General features: G+C 36.1%; 1 protein-coding gene across 4 annotated transcripts in view; it reads right to left on the bottom strand.

The window, feature by feature from the left end:
- Window positions 1-13,000, bottom strand: part of LOC103704916 (protein OPAQUE1) — a 52,518-nt gene that overhangs the window by 33,643 nt on the left and 5,875 nt on the right. For 3 of the 4 annotated variants that reach the window (XR_603694.4, XM_008788425.4, XM_026803784.2), the window contains 11 exons: window positions 11,864-12,013; window positions 11,610-11,746; window positions 9,988-10,134; window positions 9,801-9,902; window positions 7,713-7,770; window positions 7,532-7,633; window positions 6,374-6,411; window positions 6,161-6,287; window positions 5,903-6,073; window positions 2,608-2,739; window positions 401-510 (listed from right to left, as the gene is read on the bottom strand). Coding sequence is in view for 3 of the 4 variants with exons in the window: in XM_008788425.4 (XP_008786647.2) it covers window positions 401-510; window positions 2,608-2,739; window positions 5,903-6,073; window positions 6,161-6,287; window positions 6,374-6,411; window positions 7,532-7,633; window positions 7,713-7,770; window positions 9,801-9,902; window positions 9,988-10,134; window positions 11,610-11,746; window positions 11,864-12,013 (1,274 nt within the window). In the remaining variant the exon portion in view is untranslated. Of the gene's footprint in view, window positions 1-400; window positions 511-2,607; window positions 2,740-5,902; window positions 6,074-6,160; window positions 6,288-6,373; window positions 6,412-7,531; window positions 7,634-7,712; window positions 7,771-9,800; window positions 9,903-9,987; window positions 10,135-11,609; window positions 11,747-11,863; window positions 12,014-13,000 lie in introns of those variants that run through there. The other variant, XM_039129487.1, reaches the window with a different exon arrangement.

Raw genomic sequence — 13,000 nt, forward strand, 5'->3', positions numbered from 1 at the left:
CTTAAGCAAGAGATTCAAGTGCATTAATTGCAGGATAATGAGTTCAGAATCTTCCATCCCAATGTTTGCATACTTGCTGATTAAGAAAGAACACTTTCCATATTGATGTACCTTTCTTTAACAATCATCCTAAACTTTGACCTTACATCAGTCTTCCTTATGAGTAATACATAGCTAACCACTATATATTCTTAAAATGGTCTACTTGTATGAATGCACATAAGTATCTACTTGTTTGGTTAAACCATTCAATTCCATAAAAGCAAATGTTCTTTCCCAATTACCAAAAAAGTTTGTGCGAGAAAATCCCCTGAAAAAAGATCAGTTAAAAAAAGGGTAGTGGATAAAACCTATCCAGGAAAGAACATGTAAGAAGGTGCACAAAAAGTTAATTAACCACCTTCCATCCATGAGCTCCAGTGCTAGAAGTCCAAACCGATCTACAAATTCAGAATAAATCCTTCGAGTAGGATAACCAGCAAGACTTATCCGAACAGCCTCCAGGACACCCTATATAGAACCCAAAGTCATGATCACATACTCCGTGCACCTCAAAGAAAAAAATGTTAAACAGAAAAATATGCACAACATATGGAACAGAAAAATATCAACCCTGATGCACAACTAATAAATTTCCAACCAGATAACATAAAACACTTAAATTTAAATAGGAAAGAGTGAAGTTTAACAAAGATACAAAAGTTATAGACCAATTACTATACATCCCAGATGTACCTAAATATGTTAAAGCATGATGTAGAAACAAGTAGATTTTGAATAAAGCCGGTAGATTGTCTATAGAGTTTAGATGAATTGCAAAGGCAGCAGAAGCGTAAGGCATTAGATCATATTGCACCAAGGTCCAAGCATAATCCATCTGGAAATGATGTTCCACCATAAATACATAAAAGATATTTTATCAGTCTCTCAACATCAACCTCATCCAGAAAAATGGAAATCATAGGCTATCAGATATTGAGATCTACTATATACTGTAATCTAATGTATAAGAAACAGGGAATTGAGAGACATGAACATTACAGATCTGCTTTCCATACAGAGATCACTAAACACTATCATATAAAGAAAGCAATATTCTGCTTAAATGAAAGAGGGGCAACGCAAATTTGAACAGTATATACAAGTGATATTCTTCTCAGATGGTAGAGAGGCAGGCCATCATTGATAAGTGAACAAGAGAACTATGTGCAGATACATGTAACAGAAAAGATTGTTGTTCTCCAGAATGGACCAACAGAAAATGTGAACGTTATACATCTAGGCAGCAAAGACACCATTTTTTCTGAGGCGACATGTGTATAGGGAAGCAAACAGTGCAGCAGACAGGGTTGCAACCTATGTAACCAACTATACAAGGACCACTTTATAGACTTCTATTTCTATGGCTCCCACTCAGCTTTTGAATATTCCACATGCTGATTCTCATGGATGTATTTACTTAAGGATCATATAATATATCCGGTTTTTCCAAAAAAAAAACACCATTTATTTTCTCAGCACATGAATATAAACGTGACAAACAACGATATGCATAAATACAAAAACTAACAGGGTCTCAAATCAAACAGCATAAAAATCAATGAGGCATGAGGCAGGTATGACTACAGAAAGTAAACAGTGGTAACTGGGACAAAGGAAAGCAGCCAATGGTGAAGCATAGTATATCTAGGGTCATTGTTGGACATCCTGCAGTATCTCACTCCCTCCAAAGGGTTGAAACGGATGGTTGATAAAGATAACATGCGTAAGATGACTATTACTGCATATGCAATTAAATAGTAGATGAACGAGCAAGAAAACAAATTACATAGGTCCACAGTCACTGAACCTAACACGCTGATATTGCATGCATGTCAGCTGTCGAAATAATCTAATGTATACTGAGCAACAAGAATTGCCAATGACTTCATCATTATTGCAGACAAAGCAAATAATCCTGCATTAACTGTATGATGACAGGAGAAAACAATTCCCCAGATGTCAAAGCAAAAATATCAATCTTACCAGATCTTAGACAAGGAACATTGTTTGATCAGTTAAAGAATAGAAGCAAAACCTTCAAATTTGCACAGCATAAGCTATGATTTTTGAATCTTAATGATAGAGGATAACATTCTGTATTTCTGGTTTCAAGTGCTGGTCATTCCAAGCTATTACGGGCTCAGCACAGCACCTGTTAAATCCATTCTTAATATTTTTAACTAAAATGGGCTTTTAGTTTTCTTTTAATTTATTTTTTGCTTTGTTGCCGAACAGCACTTGTGCCACACAGCATAGCACATGTTGCAGCAGAAGGTGACCTGCACAGGTGTCAATACCGATGCCTAAACCATTGAGTACATCCAAATTTTCTTGTCTGCAGCAAGTAGACATCTACAGTTCCTTGAGACAACAAGTGTATATATAAGAAAGACAACACACCAATATATATAAAAGAATATGCTGCAGGCATAATCAAGAAGATTAAACAAAAAAAACAAACAAGTTTCAGAAACAGATTCCAGATGAGCATCAGATGACAAGTACCACATCTAACAAGCCTCGAACAGAATAATACTAAAAACAAGCAAAAGAAATGCTACTTACCCCACATCGCAATTGATGCAAGACACTCTGATTCTCGAACTTTTGAGGACGGTTTAAAGAGTTTGGTTTTACACAGCGTACGTAATGAGGCTCTGTTGAGTTGAGTGTTTCCATAAGGGCTTGAAGTTGTTGCTTGGAAGATTAGTTGACAAAACATGTCAAATAGAAAAATTAACAACCAAGAGACTTGCAAAATAAATAAGAGATTTACGAGAAATAACACAAGCACCAATGAGTGAAAGAGATAATATAAATGATGAATGAAGAAAAACTATGAAACTCAAAACAGATTACATAAAACTTAAAAAACAATAAAATGCAAATTTTTCTTGGCACACAAAATCCAGTTTAACATGGCACTAAATGTGCAGTGGTAGAAAAAAAGGAATGTTCTGGTAATCATAAATGGATAATTCAGCAGAACTTCAAATTAATATTTTGGAACAATCATGGATACCATTATTAAGATGAATAAACACAAACTACACACAATAACCATCTTGACTAGATAGAGACCAACTAAAGACACTTAATACTGGTAACCATCTTTACCTCAGTACAAATGCTTCCTTTAGTAGGAACAGCAACCCATTTCAAATTCTGATTAAGTCATTAAACAACTTCAGTCTTCTACTAGAACGCCCCATATTGGCTATTGCTCTTGACCAAAGAAAAGTCCTCTTAACAGATCTGGGTTCGGCACCAGTATTTAAAACTTTGATTCACACATATCTAAATCTTCTTTTTAAACACCTTATCTAACAAAACTGTATCCACAAAGAATTATCTCCTAGAACTTCTCCCAACAACTATGGAAGCAAGCACAATTCCCTATTAAATCAACTCTTATCCCTGCTCAGGATCAGCAAGGAGTTTGAATTTCTACTTCTTCAAGCAAGGCTACTTGCTCATTAAGTCCCTATAATACAATATAAACCATATCTTGCAAACATGTGAGAGATGGTACATTCAACTTCTTGTAGATTTGAAGAGGCCTTTTGCTGACTTGGCCAAAATTAGCACCTCTAGAAAACCAAAAGCATAATAAATTGTTACTGAAAAAAAAGGGAATTGAAAATGTATCTCAAAATTGGAAGAGCTCCAACAAAGTTGGAATCAGGAAATCCCCCACCAAGTACCTTTCATCCAATTACAAAATCCTTTCCTTTAACTAGTCCTCCAGGTTGGTAGAAATCTAGAGAAAGAATTCTTATGAGCCAAACTCACAAAATCAGCACAATTCCTGTAGATTACCATTCTCTCAAGCAGAGAAGGGTATGAAGTAGCATTTTCAGCAAGCTGTGGCCTTCTCACCAACAAGAGCAGCATCCTTAGATTTTTCTCTAAATGGATAAAATTGCATAACACTACAATCACAAGATTACCACTTCTCATGCATTCTCTTTACTGCCTTATTTGTAATATTTGAAATAAAATTCAAGTCTGATAAGCCATCGTGTGTTTCACTGAGTTCACTCTCTGGCAAACTGTGTTTTTAGTTTCAGTATGGACCGTACCAGCTCAATATGATATGCCCCGTACTGGCCCGTATGATTCAGTATGTAAAACCATGCCAGGAAAAGATAATGAAGAACTCAGCCTTGAAAGGGTCATTTGTTCAAAAGAACTTCTAGCAACCTTCAATTTAACCAACCTTTAGATCTTCTTTCATAAGCCGTACCAGCAAAGCACATGTCTTAACAACTCAAAAACTTCATTCTTGTAAAAAGGCGTACACAATAAGGGTTATCTCCACCCTTAATAAATGCAAACAAAAGTTGTAGCGGTTTTAGATGGAAACCAACTTGGTCAGTCACTGATTTGACAAACTCCTTAATATAACATTGTACAAATGCATAATTAATTTAAATACACCTCATGCCAAATATGAAGAAAGACATAAGTTAACTCCGTTCATTTACAAGGGAAACTGCTATGCAAATCACCAAGAGAGAATCTTGGGAAAAGAAACCTCTATGTAGTAACATTCAACAATCAACTATGACACAGTTTCACAAGCAAATATATATGGGTGAAATTTCTTTTTCCTTTCTGGGATAAATTGCAAACATAATAAAAATATGTTTCCAAGACATTCCAAATAACAAGAAACTAATTATTAATAAAAGACTAACTTACCAGTTATCCGGTCTAGTCCGAAAACCTTTCAAAACATAAATTTTACATAGCAAATGAACAGTATATGATTTTTATGAACATCTTTACAAAATCAAACGAAATATATCTTTTGTACGTTAACAACTTTCAGTGAGAAACTTCTGATTTACAAGACTACTCAACCATCCTACATTTTCACCAACGCAGATATCCAAGTCTATAGATTATATCTATCAACAGCATATACAATGGAAACTCTTACCATGTTATCAGTCAATTGGACGTTCAATGGTCTCACATTAAATCATACGAATAAAGAAACCAGACAGGTGGCAGAAATATGTGTCTTAAAAAACAAACCAAGCCTCCCATCAGCTTAGAAGGCATCTCACTGGACTTGCCCTCTTTTTTTAAAAAAAGTCAAGCTGTTAAAGTGAAGTCTGATGCTTAACAAAGACGTTGAAATCCTACTTCAGAAATCCCACAAAATTTGGGATTTTTACTCATTCTCTCTTCTCATTTAAGGAACTATTTCAGAAATCCCACAAATTTGGGATCTCTACTTATTCTCGCTTCTCACTTAAGGCACCCCAGTTCCTCTCCTCGTTATCCATGCTTCTCATGTGCATGACACATTTTAAGATCCAATTTGTAGAGATGAAGTGCATAACAACCAACATCAAGGTTTTTACCTGCATGGTACACCCCTGTATTGACACATGATGCAATGCTGGAGATAGCACAGCACATACACCATATGCATGCAAGTGGGGTGTGCCAAAAATTAGTACCATGCTAGGACAATATGACATGCCATGTACCAACCAATATAGGTCAGTACTTACCCTATATAAAATCATGGTTCTAAATCCCTTAGGTGGGGTTGTCTTGATTTTCCCATGGTACAGGACGCGCCACTGTCCCGCCCCGCCCCGACACTTGGGGCAAGGGATGTCCCAAGATGTGCTGATCAGAACACTGGGACAATGGCAGGACAATCCCCGCCGGGGATAAAAAATTGCATCCAAGTGTAATTATGCAAATCATAAAGAGGATTGGCTGCTTTGCTACCATTTGTCACAAACCCAAGGAACAAACATTATGGAGACATTAATGATACAAGCCATTGCTAAATGTTCTGGAAACCAAGCTTTTTCAGCATGTGCAAGTTTGATACCTTAAATCTCGAAGCCACAGAAGAAAATTTGTATGATGATCTTGAAGACTCTGGAAGTGAAGCAAGCAGACCAGATATGAAAGAACATCGTGAAGAAGACAAAAGATTGCAGTGTTCTACAACAATATAATCTCGATTTTTGTCCAAAAAAGAATTTGTTTGATATGTCACCTGTAAGAGAATAGAATCATCATGGAATTGCATTTTATTTGACGAAACTTTTCAGACAATTGTCTTGCTTTAGAAGGTTTGACATACCTTCCCAGCATAGTGGGATATGGTAAAATCTGTTTCTGAGAACTTTGCCTTTTCTATTCTGGGATGTGATCCGACGCTCTGAAACAGCTTGGTAGAAAATGTCTCATGTGTTGACTTTGGAAACATGCTACAAATATAAGCAATCCTAGTTAGAGTCAGGTCACTCTTTCAGGAGTCACAACTTCGTAGATGGAAGAAGAAAATTTTCTTTACCAAGCTTCATCCAGGAGTGAGATTATTCCAATTGGTCTCTGCAGAAAAATATTCGAAACATGAGTCATCTCTTGGAGCAGCATGAATCATGAGAGCACAACGTGCAAAAGAACAATGTCAAAGTGGACAAAAGATAAGTGTAGCAAGTTCGTGATGCTAAAGACTAACACAGACATGTTTTTTACAGTTTAACAATACAGAAAACCAGTAGGCTCTAAGAACAGATTATAAATAACATTTGATATGTTCTCAAGGACCCAACTGGGTTCCATGGTTTTCACTAATTATGTTTAGAAATAATTTCTCTATGATCTCTTAAGTATAATATTCAGGTGTTCGATAATACTTCCTAAACAGATAATACAAAGCACTAGGTTTCAAATAATTTTGCAATCAACATGTATGTGCCATAATTTTATTCTGTTCTACTTCTCAAGAAAATGGTGTATGCAACGTGATCCTGCGCTGTGGCATTATATACAACATGAGCATTGGTCCCAGACCATCAACCCGCCTTTTCTAAATTTATTGATATAAGGGAATAGGCTCACTGCCAGCATTGCTTCCAGATCCAACAAGAAAACGAGGGAATAGTTTCTTCCCTTTGTTGATAACATTTACCATCAACCAGAGATAGATTGTGGTAGCCTGTTGGTGAGCAGTATAACCCAGACGTTACCTGACCTAAGTACTTTCCAGTCTGAAATTTGGACCCAAACTAAACACACTTCCTCCATCGCTCTGCATTGGGTTTAACTACATATGAATTTACTAAGCTAGACCCGACATCATATATTAATTTTAGTTTGGTTCACATTGTCCCGAGACTTTTGAGTGCAATAAACCACAATGGTCGCAATATCAACTATTATTTTCCATTCTCATAGCCCATGTATTTGTAACAGAACACTGACTATTACTTTAAATACATGCAGAAAACTACACTCATAAAAAAATAGAAGGAATAACCAATTTCTATTTTTTTTAAAAAAATAATAGGAGAAATTTAGTGGATAATGGCTAGCAATTTGATGGCAAGAAAGACGAGATAACGAGACCATATGATTATTTTAGCAAAATAAAAAGAAGACCTAGAAGGTACTGATTGGAAGTTAGAAAAAAGTTGTGCCCGCGTTTAATATATAAACAAATAGAAACCTTCTCAATCAAATCCAGAACATCTTGATTATCTATGAATTCGATATAGCTCCAGTTGATTTCCTCATTTCTGTAATCCTCCTGCTCCATTTTAAATACATGCTGAAATAGAAATGGACAATTAGGTAAGATAGCATGCACCAATTAAAAAAAAAACAGAAATACAACATGTAAAGCTCACCTCATTAAAATGTTGTTGGAGTTTCTCATTTGCAAAGTTAATGCAGAATTGCTCAAAGCTGGCATAAAAATAAACGGCAATCAGCATGGTGAAATAAAGGGGAAAATTTGCAAGTTGCATGACAGGAATACAAGATGCCACTTCTATCGTAAGTCGTAACCATCATCTTATCCCAACTATCTAGCTCAGCAATACAAGATGAAATAGCCAGACAAACTAAGCATAAAAAATACATAATAAGCACATGAGAAAAATAAATCTAATTTTAACAACATAACTACTGGACCATGTGACGGCAAGAACAGATTTAGCAGGCCGAATTGTATTGTCAAATAAATAAACCATGACCTTAACAGACAAACCCCCCATCCCCCAACCCCACTTTCTTAAATAGTTAACAAATCTGATCCCCCTTTTCTACATTTTCCCTTGCACTAGAATGCTGATAGTCTACTTTGATGTTTGATCGTAATACCAACCTCTCCAGCATCATGCTAATCTAAATTTTGTGAAGCAAGATGGGCTCACTCCTTGCTTCATATTAGGGTCTTGTTTACTGTCTTTATCGCATTCCTTTTTAAGCATGAATATGTGGCCTTTCTAACATATTTCTTCTGTTAATCATAGCTTCATCGCATGAAAGGCCATTCATAAGTATTTTGCTTTCGTATTTGCATTTTTTAGAAATTTTGCAGTATTGCAAGGTGGCTCGCTCATTTCCTTTATTGACACATTCTTGCAATATGCTTCGTATGAAGCAGGGTGTCGCCAATTCCTAAATAATGAGTTGCTACAGCATATAGTACTTTGTCTAAAAGATAATTGTTTGATAGTATTATTTTTTCTTTCAATAATTCATGATCCTTTCTGTTTCACGTAAATGTCTTGTTAAAGGCGTCAGGATGGGGAGAGCTCTTAATTTCTCGTTATTTGTATACTTTACATGCACTTTAACAATTACTCAGTTATGTCAATGTATCTCACTACTACATTTATTCTTGTATACTTTGAACATGGATTCTTTGGGTTTAAGCCCTACAAACAAGTTGAGCTATTTGCTTGAGCTCATATCTGAGCTTCCGTTCATATCTAAAGCCTGAACGAGCCAAGCTGAAGCTAGCCCTGCAGATTATCAAGGGCATCTAGCTGGCTCTAGCTTATTAAGGCCAGCTCTATTACACCACTAGATCCACAAATGTCCTGGAATAAACAAAAAAGATATAAAGGTTACATTTCACATATATATTTTGCTCTAATTTTATGCCCTTGCCCTGCAGAGGATTCCTCATGATTCTAGATTATAATCTAGCCTCATCACCTTAAAAAGAAATATTTTGTTCAATTTTAGATATTTTTCTATTATATACACCTGGACCATGAGTAACAACCTTATTTTAAATTACACATCTGTGTATATGTGTATGCATAATGTGTATGTTACATATGAATCATGATCTTATAAAAGGACTTTCCATTTGAATACAACCTAATTCTCTTGAAGACAGACTTCTGCTTCCCACATGTTTATTTTTGTAGAAATCCTGTCATTTTGAAAACCTCAAAAACTAAAGTCCATTAGGAAGACCTAAATCAGATACAAAAAAAACTGCAATAGAAACCATTTACGTCTTGCAGAATAATGGACATTTTTTTGGGTGGGGTGGGGGGTGGGGGGTGGGGGATGGGGGATTGGGGATTGCATCACTCAGGTGGCAATGGTTTTGGTTTTAAACCATAACCCTTATTAGCCATTCTACAGTCCATTCCATTGCGACTCCAACAGTTACCCTTCCCAACAATAGGTGCTCCTTACGGTTCAAGACATATAGGACTACATTTTGCAAATCAATAAGTTAACCTCTAATGACACTAACAACCAATAAATGCGGCAAAACAAAAGGCAACAAACCAATGTGTTGGGAAAACAAGATGTTCCGCAACAAATTTTTTTTAAAAAAGGGAGAGAAATGAAAGTAAATAATTTTAAACTCTCACTAAGAATATATAAGCACGACATGTTTAGTCAAATACATCAATGGTATTAAGATACAAACTAACAAAACTAGAAAGACATGTTTAGTCAATCACCTGTTATTTTTAAAGCACTCAAAGCCATAAATGTCCAAGACACCAATCTGTATCTTGGAATCCAAATCCTGTCCAACAGACTTGTTAATGTTTTCAACAAGCCTGAAAAGAAAAGGTTAAAACCAATGAAGCAGAAAATTTTCCATATTATTTAAATCAAAAAATGAATAAGAAAAGAGGCGCATGCCAGTCAAACAATTGTGCATATACAGTCTTGGCTAAAGCATCACGATTAGATGCAGCAGCAGCACAGTCAAGTGCTTTAATAATATTTCCTTCATGAGTCTGTATGGAGCGAGAACACAACGTCGCGAGCATAAGATCCGGATCACACCTGATGCAGAACAAATTTGCATGAATGCAGTAACTCAGAACAGGCATCAATACATAAAAGGCAAAAGTTTTATATAAGAATTATTAAGTTAGTCATATAAAAAGGGACAAAGGTATTAAATAGATGATGATTTTGAGTAAGAGGATTATGAGCCAACCAAGGACTGTAAATTGAATACAGTTTGCAGCCTCTAGTTTGATACATGTACACCTCATACGATGTCTAGGAATTTTATCCTAAATTGGCTGGAATTGTTGTTGGCATGGATGTTATCAAATGCTTAAACAGACACGAATATGCAAGCACACACATACATTCATGAGCAGGAGTAAACACTACACACATAATCACATACACAGTTCTGAAATGGGAAATGCCTTCAAATCACTTTAACATTCTCATTCAGTTGGGTGCCCCCTTCTCTTTCCTGACCACTCAAATGGTGCATGCATTTGGGCAAGCCATCTCAAATGTTTCCATTGCACCATATATTAGTGCACCCCAAAGCTGTCATATATTTGCTAGCCTAATCCTTCATAGGATTACCAAATATTTACTTTATCATTGTGTATACTCATACTATCGTCTTCTCTTTGTCGCTCTATGCAATCTGATCTGTCAGTGAAGCCTGGTTGGTTAAAATTTACTAACTCTATCCTCCCCAACACTGTTGGAACTGGGACAAGAAGTGCTTATGATTACAGTTAGCATAATCAATCTTACAGTTGTCTTGCTTTAAAGTCCCAATCGTATTCTATGATCAGCTAGATCATTTGGAACATTTCATTTCTCAACAACCATTTTCAAGTAGCATTTAATCAATTGCATATTAATCATTAACCAATTCATTGATTAGAGGCCATTGACATATAAGACTTATCTAAAGTCACTTTCTTTCTTTTTGTCGAACAGGAAAAATTGGCCTTGAATTGGAGTATTCAGAAAGAACAGGTTGTTCCAGCTAAATATCATCGAGAATTCCTTATTATTTTATGCAAACAGATTCATCTTCGAAGCATTTTCCCCTTCTGATTGTTTTCGAAGATTTTCCCTCATTCCTTTTATCAAGCATCACACCAGATGTGAATCTCCAGCTTGTGTAAACTCCAAAGCAGAGGAAGAACGAAAAACTTCATTTTTCCTTAACAGAAGGCTAGATGTATAAGTTCAGGAGATAACTATGTAAACATGTACACACACACACACACACACAAGCAAGCATGCATGCACACATACAAACATATACGTGTGTATGGACTATGGAGGATATCCTAATATCACAACTTACTGTATTATATGTTTTACATCAGTGATGCTCAACAAAACACCCGTACCAGGACTAAGCCTAGCATCCAACAAGGCCAACTCATTGGTAAAAAAATTAACATTGTACAAAAAGGACTGAACTACTTCATACCATAGTAAAAGAATGAGCATGGGCTGCAGATAAATAAATATATACAATTTCTACTTACATGAACAAATTTGCAGCCATTTGAAGGTGAAAGTTAGACTTCGAGTCTTTAATAATTGAAGAATCATGCTCCTTGCCAGGAGAAAATTCAATATTACCAAGATGAAGAATAGCAGCCAAGGTGCGAAATATAGCTTCCTGAGAAAAGGAGAAAAATAAGTGAGATAAAGGACATCCTTGAAAAGCAAAAACAGCTTTCCACTAAGAATTTTAAGGTATACAAATGAAAATGTGAAAAGTTCTAATTTTCTAAACCTGATTATCAAGACTTATACCAACTATATCCATTGCCCGCCTTGTCTTCAAATATTCTTCAGCGTTGCTCACTCCATCTAATTCATATGCCTTGCTTTGATTCAAGTAGTGGAAGTTCCTTGGATGACCAAGGTTGTACTTTTCCGCATCCTTGAAATCAAGGAAACATGGAAGGCCAAAATCCGTTAGTCAAAAAGCTCTATGAACTGAAACTGTGCGCATAGTAGTCAGAGGATACTATTTGTCAGAAGTGACACCAACATAAGTGAGAATGTGATCCCTTTTTTCCACTACTAACAGAGCAAACAGCATAACATTACTCCCTGAAAAACTACATCAATGAGCAATACAATTCAACAACCACTTCCTCAGCAAAACCAAGTGTGTGCAATCTCTCTCTTATGAATTATATTGATCTAAGAATGGTAGAGATGTAGCTGAGTGGCACGTATGCCAGCTCATGCTCCAACCACTCAAAACACTGGTGGGTGAAGCCTGCCAAATGTACAAGCACAGCTATTGCTTGTAACAGCTTTGCCATCAAGCAGATTAAGACTGGTGTGCTTCAACACATTACTAAGAAACAATATCAAAGAACCACTGCACAATTAGGCCCCTTAATTGATAGGTCTGCAAGATAAAACTTTCTGCATGCCTTTCCAGAGAAGAAACACAATGATATCAGGTACAATTTACCAACCACTCTCCCATCATCCTGCCTTGGATACACTCTCCAATCACAAAACACTATCTGCTCCAAATGTTTATGCATATCTGATCAAAACTTTCACCATATTTGTATAACAAAAGATGCCATGCCCATGCTTTTGGCTTTAAATCCATTTGGAAAACTATAATCAATCTCCTTAATATCAAAAACACACACACACATGCGCTCAAATGCACACACAGACGAGATGGACTATGCTCCTTTTGAGAGAAGGCATTTCCTCCCATCAAATTTTTCGCAATTGGATCACGATATTGGATGAATCAAATACATTGGATCAAGGGTGTCAAAAAGCTCCAAGCTTTTTGGCATCACTTCTCCAATTTGTGAGAAGTATAGGCTGATTGGTGGGAAGTAGTCAGTGAATCATGAGGAAACTCGATCATGAACCCTTCAAAGATCAACCA

The sequence above is a fragment of the Phoenix dactylifera genome, chromosome 8 (genome assembly GCF_009389715.1).
Source record: "Phoenix dactylifera cultivar Barhee BC4 chromosome 8, palm_55x_up_171113_PBpolish2nd_filt_p, whole genome shotgun sequence".
NCBI lineage: Eukaryota > Viridiplantae > Streptophyta > Magnoliopsida > Arecales > Arecaceae > Phoenix > Phoenix dactylifera.